Source organism: Diceros bicornis, chromosome 38, assembly GCF_020826845.1.
Source record: "Diceros bicornis minor isolate mBicDic1 chromosome 38, mDicBic1.mat.cur, whole genome shotgun sequence".
NCBI classification, from domain to species: domain Eukaryota; kingdom Metazoa; phylum Chordata; class Mammalia; order Perissodactyla; family Rhinocerotidae; genus Diceros; species Diceros bicornis.
Genome location: NC_080777.1, coordinates 10,116,761 through 10,142,593, shown reverse-complemented (window position 1 = coordinate 10,142,593; position 25,833 = coordinate 10,116,761). Strand labels below are relative to the sequence as shown.

At 47.7% G+C, this 25,833-nt stretch overlaps 1 protein-coding gene across 2 annotated transcripts in view; it reads right to left on the bottom strand.

The window, feature by feature from the left end:
• SUSD4 (sushi domain containing 4) overlaps positions 1-24,886 on the bottom strand; it is a 123,228-nt gene extending 98,342 nt beyond the window's left edge. Inside the window, exons 1-2 of one of the 2 annotated variants that reach the window (XM_058533645.1) lie at positions 24,825-24,886; positions 23,595-23,777 (exon numbers count right to left, since the gene is read on the bottom strand). In XM_058533645.1, coding sequence (XP_058389628.1) covers positions 23,595-23,742 — 148 coding nt within the window. In that variant the 5' untranslated portion in view covers positions 23,743-23,777; positions 24,825-24,886. Of the gene's footprint in view, positions 1-23,594; positions 23,778-24,362; positions 24,602-24,824 lie in introns of those variants that run through there. The other variant, XM_058533644.1, reaches the window with a different exon arrangement.
• Between the last annotated feature and the right edge of the window lie 947 nt (positions 24,887-25,833).

Sequence of the window (25,833 nt, the reverse complement as noted above, 5' to 3'; positions counted from 1 at the left end):
GCCGGGGGCTCACAGGACAGAGAAAACCACCGGAGGGTCCTCAGTGTCCTGCTATTGGTCTAGTTTTCACTTCAGTCATGTTCTGCAGGTCAGTGATATTTTTTGGGTAAAATGGCAATATCCTCAGGGCTGCTGTTGTCTTGAGAAATGTTCTACCCAATACCCTAAAAGGAGATTTAAAATAACAGAGAGGTTTGCCATTTTTCCGAGAATATTAGGATTGAATACGTGTCCCTTGTCCCCAAATTAATCTAGAAAATAAACAAAATGATTCTAAAATGTATCTGGAAGAATAATTTCATGGGACTGGCTGAGAAGCTTTTGAAAAAGAAGAGTAATGAGTGGGGATTTGCTCTATCAGATTTTCAAAGGTACAAGTAGTAAAACAGTGTGATAACGGCACTGGAGGAGACATCAAATCAATGGAACATAATAGAAGGTCCAGAAACAGACCCAAATATCCAAACGATGTTAGTATATCATGAAGGTGGTATTTCAAAACACCGAGAAAAGAATGGGCGATTCAGTAAATAGTGTTGGTACAAGTGGCTAACCATTCAGATGCAAGTAAACTATATCCCCACTTCTCCCAATTCACACAAATGAATTTCCAGATTTACTGAAAGTTTAAATAAAACAAATAAAATATAGGCGTATATTTTAAAAACTCTGAGTTGGCAAAGAACTTTCCAAGCCCGACACCAAATGGCAGAAACCATAAAGAAAAAAGTTTGATAGAGTTATCATAAATGTAATTAAAAGAAAATGGAAATGGCAAAACAATAATTGTTAATATATGTGAAAGGGTGAATATATGAATTTACAAATGAATATGAAAAAGATAAAAACATCAACGGGAAAATTGACAACATGAACCAACAATTCAAACCAATAAATACAAATGGCCAATAAAGAGGAATGAGGCTCTCTTCAGTCCAGCCACACTGGCCTTCTTTCAGGGTCTGGAACATTCTACGCTACCTCCTGACACAGGATCTTTGCACAGGCTGTTCCCTCCACTGGGAACACCCTCTCCCTTGATCTGCACCTAGATCATCCTTCAACTCTCTGCTCAAAGCTAATTTCCCCAGGAAAGCCTTCTTTGAACACTCACTCAACCCAGCTAAGCCAGATTCCCCCTCTCCTCCTACATAAGCACTTTCAACACCAAGTAGTTTCCTTCCTGGCACTTTTTACAGCTTGTAATTGCACATTTATTTTTGCAGTCATCAGATGTCTTCCCCACTGGACAAACTGCCTATTTTTTTGTTGATCATTGCATGTGCAGCAAAATGCTTACATAAATTACAGGATATGCATAAAATGGAATACTATACAGTGAGTTAAAATGATGTTATAAAAGATTAATTTTTAAAAGAGTAAAAAAGATACCATATATATTGGTAAGTAACAAAAGCAAGTTACAAAATAATGTATATAGTACCATTTTCGGGAAAAAATGTGTACTCATAGAAAAGACACACATCACTTTTTTTTTTTTTGTGAGGAAGATTAGCCCTGAGCTAACATCTGTTGCCAATCCCCCTCTTTTTGCTGAGGAAGATTGGCCCTGGGCTAACATCCATGCCCATCTTCCTCTACTTTATATGTGGGACGCCTGCCAGAGCATGGCTTGATGAGTGGTGCGTAGGTCCACGCCCAGGATCCGAACCTGTGAATCCCAGGCCGCCAAACCAGAGTGCTCGAACTTAACCACTAGGCCACTGGGCCAGCCCCATATATCACATTTTTAACTGAAGGTTAGTGTGTCATTTATTTTCTTAATTTTGCTTATCTGAATTTTCTAAAAACATTTTAACAATGAATACATAAATACATACATATATATGTATGTATGCATCTTTTTTAATAACGGAAAAGATTAAAACTTGCTATGGCTTTCCTCTCTAACCCGTGGAATCCCTGTGTGATTGTTCAGGCACCACCGTGGGTGTCCCTTTCCTAATTTCTCCCTGACCCTCCTTCTCTACCCCTCCAGCTTTATTTCCACTAACAGAAAGAAAGAGAACATAGCCCAGCTCCAAGGCACCCTGTAGAACTCTATTTAGCCCCCTCTAAGCCCCAGGTTCCCCATCTTCAGAAAATAAAAACTAAACATATGAGCACACTGCACTTTATGAAAACTATAGATTTCCACTAAATAGCCAGACTCCCAAGAACAGTTAAAATGGAACGTGAGTTACAACTTTTTGGAAACCTGTCTATGCTTCATCTTGAGAACTATGTCTACTCAATGAAAATATGTGGACAGACTGACCACCTAAGAAAATGGAGGAAGGGGCATTTGCAGGTTTTAATATTGAAGAGCAAAGATCATTCTTACAAGATTTCAAAGAGATGGGCGTATTTTATGTGTTCGGCATGCGTGGTATGTACGAGATAAGCAGGATCCAGGTGGGTAAAGGTGTCACTGCCAGAGGTCAGGGTAGGGGTGGAAATGGACCCAGCGTCTCAGGAGGGTCTCAGACCACAGAAAAATAAATTTCACGTGAGTTCAAGTACCCCCTTGCCTGGCCTTCCTAACGCAGTGAGGCTGTACTGACACCACTTCCCTGAGGCTTCCTTTCTTGAGAATAAAATTGGCTTGCTTGTTTGTAAGTAAGGGAAGAGCCAGTCTAAACTTAAGACACTGAAGGAATTGCTCAAGAACGGTTCATCCCGGGGAAAAACTTCCGCTTGAAGGGCCGCCAAGGACGACATCCGCGTTCCTTATCAGTATGGGCTCGGGAGGTTTCAGTCGCCCGGAGTGCGACTCAAACCAGAAGAAGTCAACGGCCACACCCCATGCACTGCAGACCCCATGGCCCTTGTGTAACCAGGATGGACATTTCCCATCTGAGGCTGGCCATGCTCTCCTTCCGCTAAGCTCTAAAACAAAGCAGGCCTGTCTTGCAGTCCAGGAGGAGTCTGACAGGTACTCACGGAAGGCAGGCAGCTTGCTTCCTCGAGTCCGTCTGGACCATTTTCCTGAGTTTAGAACATTTCGCACTATTTCTTATGTTCAAGCCTAGGAGTTTGGGGTTCGAAGAAAAACAGATTCTGCAGAAATGACCATGACTTCCTTAACTTCTCATCTACTCATCTTCTCTTTCTCCTTTTCTATAATTTCTCTCTCTTGCTTAAGGGGGAAAAAAGATAAACCAGTAATTCACTACTAAGCCCACATGTACACAACTTCTGTCACCCACTATAAAAAAAAATAATTGGATGTTGTGGTACTATCAGTGAGGCTAGCTTATAGTGAAGGGGTTTCAATCATGAAAATGCTGTCCCCAAAGTCACTAACGCGCTCTTAACATGGGGGCTGTTTTCAGCTCTCCTCCGTCTCCCCCACTTCTGCAGTTTCACACTGCTGACCCCCCTCCTCACACCGTCTTGTCCCCAATTTTGGTGACACTGCACTATCCTGGCTCCCCATCAATCTCTCTGAACATTCCCTCGGTCTCCTGTGAGGAAACTAAGGCACAGAGGCTCAAGGACACGTCTAAGATCACGGGCTTATTAAGAGACGGAACTGGGATTCAGGCCGGTCTCCCGACTCTCCCTCTCCTCCAGCTCTCACCCGTGTCACCCCCTGGCCCTCAGTCTTCTCTCTGGACCACTGAACACTGATTGTAATTACTGCTTCCCACGAGATGACTCCTAAATCTGCATTTATAACCCCAGCCTCTCTCTTTCCATCCTCAATCTCAAACGCCTGCTGGGCAATTCCACCTGCATGTCAAAATTTAAATATCTTAAGACCAAACTCATCATCTTTCTAAAATAAGCTTTTCTCCCTGACATCTCCATTACAGTTAATGATCCCACTCTTCTCTCTGACACCCACACTAGAAACCTCTGGCTGCAATTTCTTCCTTGGTCTTCCCCTCTAGTGTCTTGAATCCATCCTTTGAAATGTCTACCCTGGCTTTCTCTCCCCTCCCATTCCTGCTGCCAGTACCTCCTCTGGGCCCTTGGAACTCTCACCTGGAACACCTCCTCCTGGTTACCCGCCTCCGGGTCCCCCTCCAGCCTATTCCGCCCCCACCACAGCCAGACTAATCACCCTAGCGCAGGGTTTCTCAACCTCGGCCCCGTGGACACTTGGGTTGCTTGCATCTTCGTTGCAGAGAGCTGGCTTGGCCATTATAAGATGTTCAGCAGCATTCCTGGCCTCTACCCTCTAGGTACCAGTTGCACACACCCTCCACCCACCCCTCCACAGTCACGACAACCAAAAATGTCTCCAGACCTTGCCAAATATCCCCTGTGCGGCAAAATCACCCCAGTTGAGAACCATGGCCCTAACGCATGGCTCACACGTGCTCACTGCTCCTTTCAGCAACTCTCAACCGCTCGCCAAGGGCCCCCCGATGACTTCTTAGGAGGGAAACAGTTTTCAAAAGATTAGGAAATTATTTTTCTATTTATGATTTCCTTTCTCACCTTTGGGCTGGGGTTCAAGGTACGGGGAAAGAGGGTCTAAAGAGGAAAAGCAGAGAGGGTGGTTGACAAATTCATCCTTGCTCTGACGTCTGAGGCTCCCATGGCTGAGTGCCCCCTACCTGGAGGCATGAGGCCAGCAGTGGTGAAGACGATGGCTCCAGAAGGCTTGGACGGGGACCCCAGCCCCACCGCTTCCTAATTCTAGGACCTTGGACTGTCTCTTAGTCTCTCTCTGCTGTGGTTTGCTTCTCTGAAAATGGGGATGAAAACAATACCTAAATTATAGGGTTAAATGAGTTAATATATATAAAGCACTTGAAAAGTACCAGGCATGAAGTAACCGATAGACGTTAGCCATCGTTATTACCATTCTTATTAATATTATTACTGCTTTTCCGGTCTTATTGCTTGTACGTCTCCAAAACATGCTCTCAGTTCAGGCCAAAGTGAGTCCCACTTGACAATGAACACACGTTGGGCTTGCCCACAACAATGCCTATGTTTGTGCTCCTCCTTTGAAAATCCTCTGCTCTCCATTTCCTCCTGGTGAAACTGTACACACCTTTCAAGGCCTAACTCAAATGTCATCTCTCTTACAAATCCTTCCCTCTTCAAACCAGCTAGAAGCCATCTCCCCTGCTCCTGGACCCCACAATGCTCTGATTACGCACTCCACACACACGCTCCTCTGTCACAATGATAGGTGATAGAATTATTTCCCGACAAAATACATCTCAACCCCCGGGGGCAGAAGTCCTATCTTAGGGGTCACTCTACAGAACCTGGGATATTGTCCTTCACATAATAAGTACTTAGGAATTCTAACTTGAATGCATACATGAAATAATTTATCTAAGACACTATTTTATAATACTGTGATTTCTTGTCTGACACAAGCATTTTAAGAAATATGAATACTTGACCTGTGCTGTACTGAGCTGGATATTCTTGTAACATGTACTTGTAACAGAAAAGTTTTCAAACTTTCAGTTCTTAGTTACAAGGTCTTAAGCAAGATGAATACCGTTTCTCCACTTTTTTTTGGCATGTTAAGTGTTGAATTCATATTTTCACATAAATCGTTAATCGCTCCATCATAGTTTTGCTTCCGTGGTGGCTTTGATGATTTCACCCCAGCAAGGCACGGTAAAACCTCCCAGTTTGTGCTCATGAGCGTGAAGTTCTCAGCACGAAGGAAGGGCTCCTCACTTCGCCCGCTCTTGAGTTTCGTGTGAGCGCCTCTGGCTCAGGGAAAACAATTCACACTACACAGTGTTCATGAGACCATGGGCTCCCTGCCATCAGTGTACAGAAGGCCTGAGAGATAACATCACCCAGCGAGCCGCCGGAAACAGAAACAGAGTTGGCAACAATGTTCTGGACGTCATCAGAAAGGAACCTGTCACACTGACCTTGGGCCAGCCCACGTGCCTGGGCAGCTGACCGCCAGTGACCCTTGGCCAAGCCTCAGGGGGCCTGGACCCTGGGCCCTAGCCAAGGGAGACAGAGGAAAACGGACAGATGAGGAGAAGGGGGGACAAAGAGAGTGATCTTCTCAGGGAGGTGAGGTCTGAAGGGCAACAGCATATTCAAATTCTACACAAAAGTGCAAAGCTTATCTGAGTGTCCCCTATAATTATAAATGTAATTGAGAGCCTCAGCAAGAAGTGCATATAAAATACATTACCCAATAGGAGGGGGGACCTATTCAAGAAGGGTTTAGATGAATTTATGGAGATCCATAGGAGATAAGGAATAGTAGAAGCAATAATGATGAGCATTTATTGAGTTTATGTTCTGGGCCAGGACTTGTTGGAAGAGCTTTTCCATGTATTATCTCATTTAATCCAAACAACCCCCAAACGGTGGGTCCTGCTGTTACAATCTCCAGTTACCTGAAGGACGGTGAACGATGTTACAGAAAAGCCCCACCAGAGAGAAGATATTGGGGTCCCAGTCCCAGCTGCACCACTAACCAGTTGGGCCTTCGCTTCCACACCACGAATTAACACAACTTCTAAGGCCCTCCAGCTCTCATACTGCTAACCCAAAGCCCAGACTGGGTGGACCACAGATCTGAACAACAGGGACATTTATTATGTTTTCTAATATTCATTATGACATAAACAAAACAAAACAAATCACTTTTTTTCAAGTGCAACTGAACCATCCATTTATTACACTGGGAATAGTAGCATAATCACAGTTATAAAGTTTATAATGCTTCAATATGTCATGAAAACTTGCTGAATTACAGAGATAACTGAGACAAAACCATCGCTTTTGCCTGTTTATTGGAATATTTCTCATTCTGCCCACATTTTCAGGGGAAAAAAATTAAGATGGATATTTCCCACACATAATTTTCTATACTAGCCCAGGCTTTGGGGTCCTGTCCATTATTCATGTTTGACTCTCCTGCCCTGCCTGGCCCAGTGCCTTGTGCATAATAAAGACTCAGTAAATGTCTTCTGAGTCAATGACCACCCCACTTCTTCTCTATCTATGTATTCTTCCGATAGTTATAGAGAAACCACTTAATCGCAGAGTTTTTCTAAATTGCACAGTGTTTGTCATTGCCAGGGCGGATGAAGGGTTAACTTAAAGGGGCAACTCTTGGATGGCTGCCGGTTCAGATGAATATGTCAGCCAGCCCTGCCCGCTTCTCCTTTTTAGACTCTCTTTTCCAGTCCACCTTGAACCTCAGCCCATGGGTGTTTCCGTCCAAAACTTCAAGAGAAAGGTAATCCTAAGTAGGAAGAATAATTGCCCAGTGTCTTGAAAACCGCCTCCTTCTCTGCATGATCTTTATCAGTAGCTTAGCCACAGACTCACTCGAAAGAGTTTGCTCTGAGCCTGTGATTTTTTAACCCTCTGCAGGTCATGAACCATCTGAGAATCTGTTGCAAGTTACAGACCCTCTTCAGAGAAAAGCACACACGAGTCTTCATGCACGTTCAGGGTATGGGGATAGTTCACAGACCTCCGGGAGCTGGTCCACGGTACGAGGGTAAGAACTCCTAGGATGTGGGAAGCAGAAAGGATGAGCAAGGAGACCGAGACCTCAGCTGACTTGGCGCCTGCTTCTCCGTGGGTCTAGGTCTGCACAAGGCCCCTTCTTTAACAAAAAGGGCTGCGGGTCTCCTAACACAGACTCCTTAGAATGGCACCACAACCAAACCCCAAGTCACTCAGCTGCTCCATTTGTTTCAACTTAAAATATCAGAACAAGAAAAAAAAGGCACAAAGGAAATGTTTTGAGTAGGAGAGAAGAAATGGCCCCACAAAAGATAGATTTGAAATGACTTAAAAATGCAATCAGAGATCGCCTTCTATTACTGTAGATATTCACCCGTCACCTCTCCGCAGGCTAACTCCACGTCATAATTCAATATTTACCTGACCTGAACCAGGGGTGGGCCCCTTGGGTGGCCTGGGAACCACTTGCAATTGATTTTTTAGTGGCCAGCAGCTGTAATCGAATAATGGGAGCGTCTAGCAGTAGGTTGATTAGGTTAGAGGGAACATTATGGTCCTGTAATTTGGGAAACTGCAAATCTGAGCTTCCGGATCATCCGTGTCTGCATGTTAGTCTGTGTAAAGCAGATCTTAGGAAATGTTTGGTGAATGACTTAATGAAAGGCACGAATAGGTAAGTGAATGGCTTGAAAACCACCCACCCACACACACACACACACACACACACACACACACGTACACACACAGGCAGGTTCATGTGGCTACATCTTTGTTCATATTGCTCCTTCCTCCCCTTCTTTACCTAACTGCCACCCTTCCTTCAGAACTCAGCTCTGGTATCACTTCCTCCTGGAGGCCTTCCCTGATCTCCCCTGGCTGGATAAGAGCTCAGGATCCTCATGGTATCTTTTCATCAGAATTAATATTTATCTTTCTTTGGTATCTGCTAAGGACTGAATTGTGTCCCCCAAAATTCAAATGCTGAAGCCCTAACCCCTAATGTGACAGTATTCGGACATGGGGCCTATATGAAGGTAATTAGGGTTAAATGAGGTCATTAGGGTGGGGTCCTAAGCCAATATGCCTGCTATCCTTATAAGAAGAAACATCAGAGTGTTCCCTCTCCTTCCTCTCTCTCCCTCCAGGCACACATACCAAGGGAAGGCAACATGAGCACACAGCTAGAGCGCGGCCGTCTGCAAGCCAGGAAGAGAGCCCTCACCAGAAACCAACCTTGCTGGCACCGTGATCTTGGACTTCCAGCCTCCAGACCTTAAGAAAATAGATTTCTGCTGTTTTCGCGCCCCCACCATGGTATTTTGTTTTGGCAGCCCAAGCAGATTGATAACAGTATCAACACACAGACTCAAGCTCCTTGAGGACTGGGGCTGTATCTTATTCCTGTTTCTAGTCTTAACACCTAACACAGTCCTTACACATAGTCAGTGCTTAATAAATTCCCATTGAATAAACATGAGAGTGGATGAAGATAAGAGGCTCAAAGACCTGCTCACCTTTTCACCCTCAGGAGGTCACAGCCACGTGTAAACCCCATCAGGTTAGAATAAGTGAAAAACTTAGTCCCTCCAGGTGCTTTCACTCACTGAGGGAGGGGCCAGGTTCAAGGCCAAGCCAGATGTCAACCCCCTGAGTGTCCTTCCTGCCCATTACTGCAGCTATTGTTGCCATCTGACCCAGATGTCAGAAGCAAGAGGGAAGACAGAGGGAAGACAGAGTTCAGAAATAATAAAATGCTCCATTCCACAATATCTTTTTTTTTTTTTTTTTTTGTGAGGAGATCGTCCCTGTGCTAACATTTGCCAGTCCTCCTCTTTTTTCGCTGAGGAAGACTGGCCCTGGGCTAACATCCTTGCCCATCTTCCTCCACTTTATATGGGACGCTGCCACAGCATGGCTTGCCAAGCAGTGCATCAGTGCGTGCCCGGGATCCAAACCAGCGAACCCCGGGCCGCCGCAGCGGAACGCGCACACTTAACTGCTTGCGCCACCGGGCCGGCCCCCCACAATATCTTTTATCCATATGGAGCAGGTCTTGGCTGCTGAACCTGGCTGCAGAGTCCACTACCCCACTGACCAAGCCATGGGTAGGGGACGGTGACTTGCTACGTCTGGCTGTGCTTTGAGAAATCAGCGAGGGAAAGCCTGGTGCCCACCCTCAAGGAACTCGTGACCCATCGCAGAGGTCTGACGTTAGGGTTTACTCTCTCGGTCCTTCGCACATTTGTTAGTCAGTAGACATGTGTTTACCGAGTATCTAGAACACGTGGAGCATGGTTGGGTCAAAAAAGATGACTCGGCTGTGGATCCTAGCTTTCAGAAGCTTCTATAACTAAAAACACAACAAATGATGAAGATAATGAGGAGACTAACAGTCAACACTTATTCAGATCTCACTATATGCAGACAATATTCTGTGTGCTTTCCATACATCAACCTACTAAATCCTCACAACGCTTCTATGACATGGCTATCATTAGCCCCATTTTACAGATGAAAATGAGAAACTGAGGCAGAGACAGATTAAGTAGTTGCCCCACATATAAAGCAACTAAGCAGTAGAGCTGGGATTCAACTCCAGGGGGCCAGTCTCCAGACTCCTTGTGACTAGCTTAAAGTGCCCCATGGGTGACAGAGATCTTCTTTATTCTCCTCTTTGGAAGGATGGGGCTGGACCGCGTGCAGTGTTGTCATAGGTTGGTGAAAGGATGTGAAGAGGCACAGCGGGTAAAGCAGGTGCACGCTCAGGTGGAAGCAGGTGGAGGCCCTGGGGCAGCTTGCTCAGCCAGGTCCCCTCAGTCCCCATTCCGCCCAGCAGACCCTGTAGGGGAGCCAAGAGCTCCACGTCAACCCCCTGGACCAGGCCATCTCCACAGTTCTCCCCAGTTCAACGGTCCATGATTCTAGTGCTCTGCGGGTTCTGAGAACAGAGAGATTTCTCAGAGCTGGGGGAGCTAGGGGCCATCCAAGAGGTCACAGAAGGTATGGAAGTGAGATGTAAGCTGTCTCTCAAGGGACAGGACGGCTCTGTGAAGCTAGAAAGGGGACAGAGGGGAGTCGAGGCCCGGGAACAGCTGAGTCGAAGCCAGCTGGAGATCAGAGGGGGCGGCTCAGGGCAGAGGAAATGAACGGGTTCAGCAGGTCTAATCTGGATTTTGTTCCACCCTTGTTTTTCCAGGTCAATGGACCACTCTTAGAGCATCATCTTCCTTCTGGAACTCTTCATTTTTTTTTTTTTTTTGCTGAGGAAGATTGGCCCTGAGCTAACATCTGTGCCAGTCTTCCTCTATTTTGTGTGTGGGTCACCACCACAGCATGGCCACTGATGAGTGGTGTAGGTCTGCGCCCAGGAACTGAACCCAGGCCGCCAAAGCAGAGCAGACTGAACTCAACTACTAGGGCACAGGGCTGGCCCCCTTCTGGAACTCTTAATGAATATGTGCCATCTTGCTCTTCAACTTTCTCAGAGTAGCTTTATGTGTGTATCTTAATCCAGGAATATGGAAAAATCAGTGTTCAAATGTAAATGGAAGGCCCAAGGAGAAAAGGCTTGGTACAATCTTTTGCATTTCCATGGAACTTAGCTTATGCTACGTCACCGAGAACATGACCCAGTTTAGCAAGAACATCAACACAGCAGGGACTGGAGAAAATGCCAAGAATTAGAAGACCAAGACACGCAGGAGGTGAGATGCACACAAACCATGTCGCAAAGCGGAGGGAGAGACCAGTCACCGGCTCTGCTTCTGATTAAAGCCCCTGGTAACCATACTGCATGGAAGAAACTCAGAAAGAACAATTTTAACAGCAGCAGCAGCAACAGACGAACGGGAACCTGCCCTTGAGTGTGGCTCCAGCTCTCCACCCAAGGTGCAAAGGTGATTGCTACAGAGACAGGGCAGGTTGGCTCCCATTTTTAGATACTCTGTGTGTTTGGGAGCCCCCAAAGAACTGGGTCTTCCTTCATCTGAAGATGACAAAGGGCAGAAGCTCTGCACGCTCATTACCATGTAAATGAAAACCACAGAGGCAGATTTTCAGCAAAGCCACTCTCAAGGGGATAAATGCCCTGCTCCCTCATAAAACCGTGCAAGACCCTCTTCTACTAACTCAGAGCCCGTTGATCAGCTTGTACTTTAAGGAATCAACCCCTGGCATTCCACAGTCCCCAAGGACCGTCAGGGGCCGAGAAGAGGCTGCAGTGGGGCGCCCTTGGCCGGCTGACAGGCTGCTTTCCTGAAGGGAGCTGAGGCTGGAATGCAGACAGGGGATTTCCAGGCATTCCCGCTAAAGACTAGGAATCCCAAGATCTCCAGCCCACAGACACCCAAAAGCAGCACCCACCTGCAAAGCTGTAAAGAGATGCTCAAGAATTAGAGACAGCGTGCCGCTGGAGGTGAGAGAATGCCTTCACCACCGATAAAGCATTAGTGATTCTCTGGATCCAAATGCAGCTCCCAATTCATCCCACAGTCCGACCTGAGCCTGAAGATGCTGGCCCACTGGGCCCAGATGCTTCCAGCAACAGAAACCCCAGGCGGGATAAGGGGGAGGCAGAGCGGGACACGAGGAGCCATCGCCTCCCTCGTGGACCTCAGAACCACCTATAATGAATCACCTGCCTGCCTCACACGTTTAATCTCTTTTTCCCGAGGCTTCTGCAGGCACACAAAAGGGGCCAGCTGGGCTTTGGCCAACAACTATTGAGAAGTTCCTCTCAACAGCACGAGACCTTCTCCATCTCCAGACGCAACTGTTCACTGAACACGCCAGCAGCAGGGACTGAGCATGGATTGGCACGTCCCCTCTTGCAGAAAAAGAGCTCCTCCAGGTGCCTGACATCATGTCCACACAAAATGAGCTTTCACGGGGGTCACGCCCTGCATGCAGGGCGGTGTTCATACGCTGTGCAGAGCATCCCGCATCCTCCTTTCAGACTGAGGGAGGCAAAAGGCAAAAATGGCCCTAGGCATGGTGGAGAGGCGTCCCCTTCCAGATAGGCAGTCATAACTGTTTTGTATTTATAAAACGCCTTGTCTTCTGACCCTGCCTCCTCCTTACCCACACATCCCGACCCCTGCAAAGCATAGAGGAACGAGCCTTATTGCCCCTGATTTGCAGATGAAGAAACCAAAGCATGGAGAGGTTAAGGGACTTGCTTCAGAGGTGACAGAGCTGGTCACAGGGGGTGGGGGTAACAGAGGGATCACTCTCTGACAATCACACCTTTGAAGATTAACTGACAGCCCGAGAAGACTGAGTCTTTGAAGGACCGGAGGATAGGGCTGCCAAAGGAACTGTGTAGGAAGGACACGCATCTGGAATACTGAGCACATACAAACCCCAGCCCCCGGGGGTGTGGCGGAAGGGGCGGCAGCATGGAGGAAGCCCTCCAGCCAGCATCACTGCACTCACGCACACAGTCCCCTCTGCTCAACATCCCCAGGAGGGGACACCCAAAGCCGCCCATGGTCACCTAGTGACCCTGTCGAACTCTACTTCTCTGGTTAACTTTGTCCTCCCAATGACGGCTGGAAAATATTCTGACTCTTCTGCAGTCCAACCTCAAAGATCTCTACGCAGATTCTCCACCCTCCCAAACAGAGCCTTCCTCCCTCCTGGCCCTGCTCTCCATTCTGGCCAGTTGGTATGGGCATCCAGAATTCAAAGTACTTAAACTTCATCCTAATAATAACATAAGAAGAAACTTCCTGTCCCCAAATCAGAATGGGTGACCAGTAGAATTAAGTTCTGTTGTTGTTGTTGTTGTTTTATTATTATTACCAATCTGATTATCAGCACAATCCCTCATCCTCCTTCCTGGCTTCTCCTCTTGACACTTGAGTGTGGGTGTTTTCTGGGCTTCATCCTCAAACCCTCTTCTTGGCTCATTCTACACTCTCTTCCTGGGGAAGCCCAGCCCCTCCCGCAGCTCCAGCAACCCTCTCCACGTAGGTGATACACAAATCTACAGCTCTAGTCCCTCTCCTGAGCACCTAGCTGAATTTTCAACTGCGTGATGGACATCTGGTGCCCAAATGGATGTCCTGCAGGCAGCGCAAGCCTCCTCATCTGAAATGAACTCATTAGCCTCCCTCCAAATGACCACTGCCAGGGCTCTGCTAACGGCTCTTCCTCCTCCTTCCCCACATCCAGCCAGCTGTCTGGCCTCAGATAATTCTCCTTCACGTCTTTTATGTGCATTTACTCCTCTCTAGTTAAAGCCCTCATCACGCCCCTCCTGGGCCAATGCAAGAATCTCCTAACTGGCCCCCACTAGAATATAATTCCCTGAGGACAGGGCTCTGTTTTGTCCCCCACTGTTTCCTCCACCTAGTCACTGGTAAACGCAAATAAATACTTAATGATTAAAGGTCTCTCTCTCCTACGTCTTCCACATTGCTAAAAATTTCTTTCTACAACAAAGATCCAATCATGCGGTGTCCCTGAAGACTATTTTGTAGGCTCCCAGTTGACTACAGTGTAATCTTCAAATTCCTCAGCATTGTAGTTAGCTGGGCAGGTGGGTCCAGCCTCCCTGCCCAGCATCTTCTCCTGTCTCTTCTCAATCTATGTGCCCTTTACCAAGGCTGCCCTGAGCTATTCCTTGTTCTCGGTACATATTCTTTCTCATTCTGAGTCTCTGCTTATGCTATCTTCTCTCCTGAAAAAAAGCAGCTCTCAATACCTTCTCTGCCTGGAAACTTATTTTATTGTTCAAGACTGAGCTCAGGGGCTGGGCCGGCGGCATAGTGGTTAAGTTTGCACACTCCACTTCAGTGGCCCAGGGTTCGTGGGTTCAGATCCCAGGCGTGGACCTACACATCGCTCATCAAGCCACGCTGTGGCAGAGTCCCACATACAAAATAGAGGAGGATGGGCCCAGATATTGGCTCAGGGCCACTCTTCCTCAAGCAAAAAGAGGAAGATTGGCTACAGATGTTAGCTCAGGGCCAATCTTCCTCAACAACAACAACAAAAAAGGCTGAGCTCAAACATCATCTTCTTTGGTAAGCCTTGCCCTGCTCCTCCCCCTTCCCCAGAGGCTCCAAGATAAATCCCCACTATAGGACCCACCATACCATAACATGACAGTGAGTCCTATGGGGCTACTGGGGCCAAGGATCAGGGGCTGCCTAGTGATTTCTATACCACACATCTATCTTGGCCTGTGCCAATGGGTATTACTATGTATCTGTTATGCTATATCCCTTTAGGACAAAGGAAGCTCTTGGTAGGGCTAACCCCAGTATAGTGAGTGGAGCAAGCATTCATTGCCAGTTTGTGGGTGATGATGTTGATACCTCAAATAGTTATTATACTTCCTCTTATTAATGCATCTGCTTCTCCCAACAACCATGGGAGGCAGATGGTCCATTTCACAGATAATGAAACTGAGGCAGCGATTAGGTTACCGTCACTTAGCCAGCTGGCGACTGTAGCAAGAAAAACTGGCTCTGTGTACTTTCTAATGGACCCTATACCTCTCCAGCTCTTTGCCCCAAGAAATTAAAACCTATCCACCGAGTCATAATTACAAGCAAATAAGCACGTCCCATCTACAAAATAATGGTATAAACAGAGGGGTGAGAGGGAAAAATCTGGTCCCCCATTTACAATCCAAAGAGAAAAACCTAGGCAAGCCCTTTAAAGGCCACATAGCGATTCAGAACTAGATTATTCTACATGAGAAGAACTGCAGGTTTCTAAAAGATTATTTCCCCATTTTGTTTAAGTATGATTTAAACACAGAGGTGGCCCCAATCAGCTATCGAGTATATGCTGTCACACTATGACTTAAATTTGCAGATGTGTCCCCCAAAAGGAACTGTTAAAAGCACCCTTGGATTAGATTCTGACAATGAGACTCAGAGTTAGCTACTAGAAGCAGTCTAAGAGAACAGCTGAGAGCCTCTCATGGGATTAACCCTCTAAAACTATCAAATTTCTACAAAACAAGCAGATCCTGTTGTTTCTCGCCTGGAGAAAATCAGAATCTTCTGAGTATAAATGTTTAGGGAAGTCCCAAGGATTCTTTTGCAAACTGAGAATCTGATTTTGGAAACCAGCTAGATCAGTAACAATGTGGTACACACAGAGATTTTAAAGAATCCACTGTAAGCATGGATTTGATTTATTTCTTAAAAGAACCTTCCTCTTATTGGTTCACCCCCTTCAATCACATATATCTTTGATAGAGGCAATCAGATGGAAGAAATAAGGTCTTTTTGTATTTTGCGACACTGAGAAAGAGGAATATAGCACATGAGTGACCCTCCTTGCTTAGATCTACTCCCACGCTGGTAATTCCCGGAGATAAAGTCAGCAATTTCAAACAGAAACATAAGATAACCAGGGTGAACTTTCATTTCCAAAACACCTTACTCATTGTCTCTCTTGCAAAGCTCAATTTATTGGGATAATCATGAAATGATCATTGATCAGGTTTACCAGGCTCTGCAATTCCTCTCACTTCTAAGAATAAAAACCCATTCCTGGAGACTGAGCATGCACTCGACAGGTTCACGCCGGTGTCTGCCCCCAGCTCCCTGCCCTGCTGGGGCCTGCATGTGTCTTCATGCCAGAATAGAGTAATGGAGGCTCATCAACCACGGTGCTCCCAAGTTTATTGTCATTTCCAAACAATACCAATAATTATTTTGTTTTACTTCTCAGATGTTCCCAGTTTACCTTATTTAAGATTAATAAAGCAATTACAATACTCTCAATTAAGAAGCTATTTTAAAAAATGCACTTTTAATTCAAGTTGGTGAGCAACTCACTTAATTATTTCTATTTGTGTTTCTTCTTGAGTGGATAATTTCTTCTGTCTTAGAGTAGTACAGCAACCTTTTTCTTAACGAAGAAGAAATATTGGGCCAAATTCTTCCTTAATGCTTAGCAACTTAGGCTCATCCCATGCCTTCCTGGACAGCAGAGTATAACTCTCAGATCTCATAAACTATCAAATCTCATTCTTACTTCAAAGTTAACCTTTTTGAGGGAACTTTTACTCACGCTCATGATCCTCAGATATAATTGTTCTTTTATCTTTTGATATATACTAACTAGATTATCATCTACATCATACAACCGAGAAGATAGGCTGAAAGGCTGGCCAAGAATGACGAAGAGGAAAGTCTTGATCAATAAGCCTGGCTGCTAATGTGGCTTTGTCTGACTATTTGTGGGACCTTAGGAGACCAACCTCCTTGAGAATTTCTTCAAATTAAAAAAAATGGAGGGAAAAAGTCAAAATCTCTTCTTTACTGGGTTGTTAAGAAAACTAACGGTGGTGATGTATGTAAAAACACCTTGCAAGCTATAACACTCTAAGCACACTTTAGCTAAAGTTATTACCAATGCTTGACCAAAGGACATGGAAAAGGACCACTCCCTATCACACTGGGAACAATAAACAGAAGGGGATGGTGATGGTAGCGACAGTCACTAGCAGAGGGTCCCAGAGACCAGCCATTTGCTTATTCCTCTGTGCTCCTCAGAGCGGGTAGGAGTCAGAGCATGTCCCATTCTGACCACCATCCTCAGAGGCCACAGAAAGACAGGAATTGAGATAAAACATCCTGGAAGGTTCAGGGGCTTCTGGCCCCCTCCCTATCTCCATTTGGAGGTCAAGATTCAGGCACTCTGGCCTTCACTGTGTCTTGGGTGGTGGGATTGTGTTGTTGTTGTTATTGATTTGCTTATATGTTTTCTGCTTTTTGGTCACAACACAAAAGAATTCCCTTGTATCACGGTGGGCAGGGCCAAAGATCTAAATTATTTGATAACATGGGTTAAAGAGAAATATTTAGGTTGAAAAATAAGAAAAAGAAAAAAAATGCATTTAGAGATTGGGATTTCCATGCCTACGGAGAAAGTTTATAATTAAAGGATAATCTGGGTCACCATGCCTCACTTTCTAGCCGGGTGACACTGAAAAAGTTGCTTAATCTTTCCATATCTTAGTTTCCTCTTTTATAAAATCAGGATAAATAATGATACCTGTCTCACACAGTTGTTGCAAAGATTAAATGAGTTAATATATGTAAATGTGGAGAACAGCATTGCCACGTAGTAAGTACTCTCTAAAGGTGTGCGGTTAGTAATATTATTAATGATTTGCAAACCTTTATCAATCATTCAGATGTTGGCCAATTTTAAACTTTGTCCCATCCTTTTCCAACCTTCCATGGTTAGCAACAAACAGCTTGTTCTTGTGAGAATGGACCAATTAATCAATAAAATGTTGTATCTGATGCGTGAGAATATACATCTGATGTATCTGTCCTAAGTGGTGTGGCTGGTTTTGGTGAAATGCGACTGTGTCTGTAAACAAATGAGAAAATCTATCTTTCTGCCCCTTTCCCTCAATTCAGAGGCAATGATCCCAATGACCTATTTAGACATACTGTTGCTATGTGTGATTATTTCAATTATGAAACACCAAATGAGCCTGCAAAATAAGACAAAGATAAAGAGAAGCAGTCTGGGAAAATCACCTTTCTCATCAGTATCAATAAATAATACTAAATTTTAAATTGAATTAAAAATGCACATAAAAAATACAGTCATGTGCCACATAACAACATTTCAGTCAATGACAGACCACATATACAATGGTGGTCCCATAAGATTAGTACCATAGAGCCTAGGTGTGTAGTAGGCTACACCACCTAGGTTTGTGTAAGTCCACTCTATGATGTTCGCACAATGACGAAATCGCCTAACGATGAGTTTCTCTGAACGTATCCCGTCATTAACAGACACGACTGTGATTTTATGCAAGCCTTTTGCATTTAAACTTTTGAGAAGAAACCAACCCTTACTTGTATGTTTCCTCTGGAGCAAGGACTGCATCCCCTTATCTGCGTATCCCCAGGGCAGACAACAAACACTCGCAAAAGATGGATGGATAGATGGAAAAAAGAGAGCCAGCTTTCCCCATCAGAACCCACCAAATTCCTCTAAGCACAGAATCAAATGTTAGCAATATGGAAGGAAGTGAGCCAAAGAGAAGTTACACAACTTGCCCAAAGCCACACAGCTATCTAACGGCAGAGGCTGAACTTGATCTGTCAACCCTATAAAGAATGCAGGGCCCCTATGCTGCACCAGAGCTTCCCAGATGAGGGCAATTCTCCTCGGCCTTTGGGAAGCTTCTGAAATATGCCTCTGACACTAGGAACAGAATAATGCGGGTGCTTTTCTTCACGTACCTAATCAGTATTTACTGGGGAGAGATCTTCACCCACACTCTTCATTACTCTCAGGAATTAAAGAACCACAGACTCTCTTCGACCTGCCACTTCAGGCCCCTGAGATGAGAGATTTGCTGCTTAGTGGATGAAATCCTTCTCGTGTCTCTAAAAACTTTCAGATTTCACCTCATGGATAAATCGAAAGAGTTTCCATGCTGCTTATACTAAGGGGGCTTTTTGCTGAAGGATCATACTTTAGAGTTTGAGGCGTTGGGACTTTGGTTTACAGGTTAAGTGCAGCTGGAAATCAGGGCTGTTAGACACAGCATTGCATGAAAAGCTTACACTCTACCAAGTAAGAAATCTTTCTCAATACAACTCTAAGAGACTGGCATCTCCAAAGCAGTGAGCCAGTCAGAAATTATCTGTTCCTGCCTCGCTGGCACACAGCCCAGTGCTACGGCCACATGGCCCAAACAAGACCTTAAGGAGCTTAATTCAACCGCAGTAGTGCCATAACTCTGAAGTGCAGAGGGCAGCCCGACAGAGAGTGCCCCAGCTCAGAGGCTTGGAAGCAGAGAGAGGAAACCGAGCACAGCTCAGATGATATTATGTTCCTGCTCTAAACCCTGCAGTCGGTCCCCATCGCCTGCTATGTGACATTCAGAATCCTCATTGGGGCTTCCGAGGACCCTTGTGACAGGCTTCCAACCTATTTGTTCTCTTTACTGCATCCCTGCAAGTACACTATGCTCTACATTAACCAGACTGTTCTCCCTGAACAGTCCAGTATTGTAACCACCTCCATACCTTTGCACAAGGTGTCTTGCCCCGTGGAGTCCTTCAACCGGCCCCTCCCTCAGATGCCATCTTAAGTGCCACTTCTTCTCTAGAGCCTCTCCTGATTTTCCCTCCAACTTCCTAGACCACCTCCAAATGGAAGTAGCCTCAACTGCCAGGAGACTCTTCATTTTTCTGACTCACCCTGGTAACTATTTTCTAAATGATGTGGCAGTAATTTGAGAATCTTTTTTCTTGCCAACAACCAACATTGGCTAAGCATCTACTGTGTGTCAGATGCTGTGCGGGGTGCCTGGGACACGAATATGAATAAAGTCAAGGTTCTTGCCTTCAATGAGCTTATGGTCTAGTGGTAAGACAACACTATGATACAGGGTTGGACCCAGTGCAGTGGGAGCCCAGGAGAGGGGAAAGCTTAGTGACCAGGGAAATATGAAAGACGTGACGGCATTTTAAGTTGAGTCTTGAAGAGAAATTTGTTCACTGGGCAAAAAAAATACAGAGTACAAGAAGGTTCTTCTAAAAGAACATTATACACAACAGGGCTTGGCACAGGATGGGGATAGACACTCAATGTTTATTGAATGAATAAAGCAAAGGCCCAGAAGATTACTACATTGTCTTAGCCCCAAAGTCACTCCTACTTCCACATTTACTGAGTGACTACACGATCTCCATCCCTCACACCAACCCCTTAAGGTAGGCGGCATCATCCTCATTTTACAGCTAAGGAAACTAAGCCTTCCAAGGCCAAAGGCCCCAAAGTTGTCAAGTAGCAGAGCCCGGCCTGCGTTCCTGATAATATAGGGATGGGCTAATGAGTTCACCTTCAGGGACCAACTTACAGAGCAAACTCTTAGCTCTCTTCCTCTAAGCCTGGGTGAATCGCTCCGGGCAGCCCTCAAATAAACAGCAGGTGTCTGGTAACTCGTACTGGGATGGAGAAAAAGAGAAGCAGTCGAAGCCGTGCGCCATAGAGATTCTGGAACAGCGGGGTCCTGTCTCCCTAGAAACTTGACGTTAGTCCTCTCAGGGTATTTGGTCTTAGCGGCCTCAGAGGAGGGCCCTTTGCCCTAATTTACAGAAGACAACCTGTAAAGAGCCCCCCAAGTCACCTCAGGCCAACTCAGGCTCATAAAAGCTCTCCTCGGGCTCCAAGAACCGAACCGAATCTCTGGCTTTCTAGGACAAAGCATTTCATTTTTGATAGAGTTCTTTTTCCCCCTTTGCTTCATCTGATCACTTCTCAATTTCTCTCTTTCTAGTGCAGGCTTTTTCTGTAATTCTTGTCTTGGGCACATGCTTCTATTCTCCTAGCTGAGACTCATATCTTGCCATTGTCGTGTTCCTTTTCCATTGAAAGCAATCAAAAATGAAAACCCACATTTCAGAACAGTGTCTATTAAATATACACCTTTTTTTGTGGATAAAAAAAAAGAGAAGGTGCTCTCTGAGGGCTGATTTTCAGCTCTGTGTGTCACCTAAAGATTAGATGCCAAGTGAGACTTCGGCTCCCTCAGAGGCAATTTGCATTTGGTAATTGAGAGCGATGGCAGAAAGTCTGGGGTCAGAAGCAATGCCTTAGTCTGAAGCATTGCTAATCAAAGCATGGTCCTTGATCTGCATCATCTGGGAGCAACTGCATCACCTGGGAGCTTGTTGGAAATGCAGAATCTCAGGCCCCATCCCAGACCAACTGGACCAGAATCTGCCTTTCAGCAAGGTCCAAGGTAATTCACATGCACATTAAAGTTTTAGAAGCTCTGGTCTAGAATTAAGATGAATTTGCTCTTATGATCATCCTGGAGCCTCCACGTGGGTTTCTTTCCAAAGAAAGAAATCTCTGCACAGCGAACTCCATAGAACATCCCCACCACCACCCTTCTCCACCCAAATTGTTGATTCACGGGGAATTCTGAAATGATAAATATTCTTCCAGAAATCATACTCTCAGCCCGCAGGAGTTCAAGATGAAACAAAGCTGATGGCTAGCCTTCCTGCAGCATACGAGTGGCTGAAAAGGAAGAGCTCTGAAACTGAGACGTGACCGGCAACTCTCACTCCCACCTTCTTCTTCGAGGCTCTGGATCTTTCTGCTTGACATCTTCTCCCCTCGGAAGAGAGGGATAAGAGACGTGCTGTACAACCGCACGGGTGACTAACGTGAGACTGAGGGGGCCATGCTGTGCACTGAGCTCTGAGATCCTTGAGGAGGATGCTCTGTAAACAGAAACAGCAGAACCAAGAGCACAGCCTTCAAATCCAGGCTGTGCTCAGACCTCATACTTCCATAACAACAGTCAAGACACGTGTAGATGTACCCTGATTAATCTGTCACCTATAGGGCCGGCCTGGTGGCTCAGCGGTTAAGTGCGCGTGCTCCGCTGCTGGCGGCCCGGGTTTGGACGCCGGGCACACACCGACGCACCGCTTCTCCGGCCATGATGAGGCCGCGTCCCACACACAGCAACTAGAAGGATGTGCAGCTATGACACACAACTATCTACTGGGGCTTTGGGGGGAAAATAAATAAATAAATAAAAAATCTTTAAAAAAAAAATCTGTCACCTATAATGGATAAAGGGACATGAGGATGGAAAATCACAAGGACCTGGAGGAGGGAATGAAAGCTAGAACTGGAGGCAAGAGAAGAGAAGAGAGAAGGGAGTGACCCAGCCCCGCTCATGCTGTCCTGCCCACCTATTCTCAACCACCCGTGAAGTGGAGCTAATGTCTATAGCTGGACAGAGGCTATGACCTGAGCCCCGGCAGGCCACACAGGTGCTGGCCTGGCATCCCATGTGACCTTGTTCTCCATAAAGAGGAAACTAGCCTCAGAGACATTTCTATCAAAACAAGAGCACCAAAAAAGTCACCCCTTGTTAAAAACCGAAACCAAATTGGTCCCCAACCAAAGCAAACCGTTAGGGTTTTCTCACTAATTCAGACAGACATGCACATCACAGAAAGCTCCTTTATACCCTGGGCATCTTTCAGATGTCTAAGTGGAACGCCTGAGCTATCGATTACTCTGTGTTAAAGCCCAACTTGTTGTTCCCCTCCCCCTACTTTCACTAATTTTTCACTCATCTTTTTCCATCTTCACCTTTGCATTCTCTGCAACAGCAATATTTTAAAACACTACAATGGTTTATTTATATCAACCAATACCTGTTTTTTCCACCAATTATAATGTATTTACATATTAACAGTATTTCAGCTCCGGAAACATGATTCTGTCCTTTTAATACACCCACATCGGCAAACTCTCACAGAAAATCTGGAATGGACAGCAATGATGGACAGCCATGAGCAGTGGAGGCAGAGAGACTCAGGCTCCGAAATTCAGACAGGAACTCCGCCTGTCTTCCTCCACCACAACTGAAAGCTAGCGCCCTCCCCCAGAACTGAATATGTTATAGATTAGCCACCCATGGAGAGGGAGGCTGTCAATTTTATTTCAGCTAACTTTGCTTCACAGAAAAGCACTTGACTTTATTTCCCCTGTAAATCAGAGCCGGATAAACCAAGCAATCCTCCAGAAACACATCTGAAGAACCTCTGCATCCCCTCCCCCACTACCAACATGCACAGACAAGCCTGAACATACCACCTCCCACGGAAAGAGAAAGTTAACTTTCAAATAAACCTGTTCTTCAGCCAGTCTGGCCATGTTTTCTAGACCTTTCACATTTACAAATGTGGTTCTTGCAACTCTGGCCTAATTCCAGAGGCTGAAACCTGATCTCAGTCTGCTAAGGGCATAGACAAGGGTCAAAGGTCCACAAACACACTTTAACCCCAAATACACCACTTACTTTCCCTCTGTCTCTCTCTCTCTGGGCCAAAGTAAGAATAATGGGCCGAGCTTATTGTTTTTCCTTCAGGGAAGCCAGGCTGGGCAGCTGGTGGGAAGCCCCAGATACCACGTGGGTGTGTGAATCTGTGTGGGCTCCACAGAGGAATTTTCTGGCAACTCCAGGGGTTTTGAATAAGAGTGGTCTTAGGCTGGGGCACAGGGGCTCCTCGGGTTCTCGGGTACCCCGGAAGTCTGGATGTATGAGGAAGTAACAGGGTTGTCCTGCCATCCAGGCTCCCCCTCCCTGCCGTCCCGGGGCCCCTCCCGGTGACAGCGGGGTCACTCACCACCCGTGAGCTGTGCAGGGCCGAAGCACAGCGCCAGCTGAAACCACAGGATCACGGCCAAGAGTCTCTGGGGGGACTGAGGCTGCTGTTGCTGCTGCTGCTGCTCTAGAAATCCATCTCCATTGCTCGGGTTCATTCCATGATACATCTTTCATCCACAGAGGGCATCCGGCTTGCAAGAGTCTGCAACCAGGAGCGAATACGACAATACCCCAGGCTGCCGGGGCTCCGGGGGCCACGCTCCCCCTCCTCCGCCCCGGGACCCGAAGCCTCGGCTTCCCCGGCTCCATCCTCGTTCCTCCCCAGCGCGGCCCCCGCCCCCTTTCCCACGGCGAGATCCCCCCGCTTCCCCCCAGCGCGGGGTACACTGAGTAACAGCCGCCGCGGGATGCTGCGTGTGCGGGAGGGATGGAGGAGGGGAGCGGGGGCAGGGGTTAGCGCGCAGTGGCTCTGCGCCGGTCCCGGGGATTCAGAGGCTGTGACAACGACAGGAAAGTCTAAAGCAGTCCAGCGTCTCGGGGCTGAAAAAACACTTTTCTCCGGGCCTATACATTCCACTCTCAGGAATCTCACGATGTGGCACCGGATCCCCCAGCTACTTCTCCGGTTTTCCCCAGGATCGGGATGGGTTCTATTGCCCCCAATGAGATTTCTCTGCGCTGTCAAAAAATTCCTCCCTTGGGGAGCAGACCCGGGCGCCAAGTCCCCTCCTCCGCCTGCGCGCGCCTCCCCGGGATGGAAAGCCCCTTCCGGGGCTCTCGGTCTTACCTGTGGGTCTCATGCATGCAGCTTCCTTCCCTCCTCCGCCTCCCCCCCCGCCAGTCTAACCCGCATCTGTGCGCGACCTCTGCTGCCGCCGCTGCGCGAGCCAGCGAGACGGAAACCTCGGCGGCGGCGGCGGCGCCCGGCTCCAGCTCCCCCGCCCGCGCGCTCCCTCCCCAGGCTCCCGGAGCGGACGGGTGCGGGGTGGGGGGAGGACGGCAGCCCGGCCGCGCGCCCCCGAGGAGGCGCCCGCGCGCCCACTACCTGAGCTCGCGAGCGCGCGGCGGCGGCGGCGCGGAGAGGGAGAGGTGGCGGGGGCAGGGCGGAGGCGCGCGGCCCGGGCGCGCACACGGGCACGCGCCTCCGCCGACCGAGCTGGCGCCGCGGCGGGGGAAGGGGCCCGGCGAGGGCGGGGAGGGGAAGGGGCCCGCCGCCGCCGCGACCAATGGGAAGCCCGCGCGCCTGCACCTGTCGGGGCGCCAGGCGCCGGGCGGCCGCTCTGGCACACACATGGCGCCTGGGGCCGCTCGCCCCTTCCCTGGCGCTGGACCGCGGTCCCCGCCTGGGCTGCGCGCGAGCCCGGGTGCCCGCCGCGGCCTCCACGCGGCCTCTGGTGCCCCCGGCGCGCGGCGCGGGGCGGGAGAGCGCTGTAGGCTGCCGCGGCGGGAGCTCCAAACCCTGGATCAAGAGTGCGCAGCCCGGCCGGTCCCACCCCGGACCCTCACCACCAACAGGGTTAACTTGGGCGGGGCGAGGGGCGGCCATTTGCTAAAATCTCTTATTTTTCTGCGTTCCACCCCCCCTCCACTCCTGCTAAGGCTCTGCTTGTCCCCTTGGAGCCTGAATGACGCTCTTCCCTCTCCATCACTTCCTTGGTTTTGCCCTTTTGCGAGCTGCAGGCGTTGTGCGCGAGGACTCAGCCTGTCTTGGAGATGTACTGGCCCCTCCGAACCTCCGCCCAAGGGGCGCTCTCCTGGGGGGAGGAGGACGAGAGGGATTGGTACCGCTGCAGAAGGTTGGGTACCGAGGAGCGGGGAGGCTTCTGGGGCGGTGGATCAGAACCCAAGGGGATCGAGGGGATCTGGTGTCCCAGCCCCCAGTGGAGAGAGTTCGCTTGATCGGTGCTGTCTGTTCAGTTTTTGGTGCCCGAGCTCGCCCCGCAGCGGGTGCGATTGTCACTCCCTCCTGGCCCTGGCCGTCCGCTGTCTCCCTCTGCAAGACTGGCCTTTCTCAGCCTGCCTGGCTCCGAGGGCCAATGTTCCAGCCACACCAGTTAAGGGGTGTGAGCTAATGAGATGGTGCCGACAGGCAGCATAGAACCAGTGGCACCCCATTATTCTGTAGCAATTCGTGGATATGAAAACCATATTTCTGATAGCGCCACCAAATCATCCTTTGCTTCTATCGGCTTTCCCAAAATCTCCCATTCTGATGGTAGTCGGGAAATTACAGCTTTTACTGTGTCGACTCTTACTGG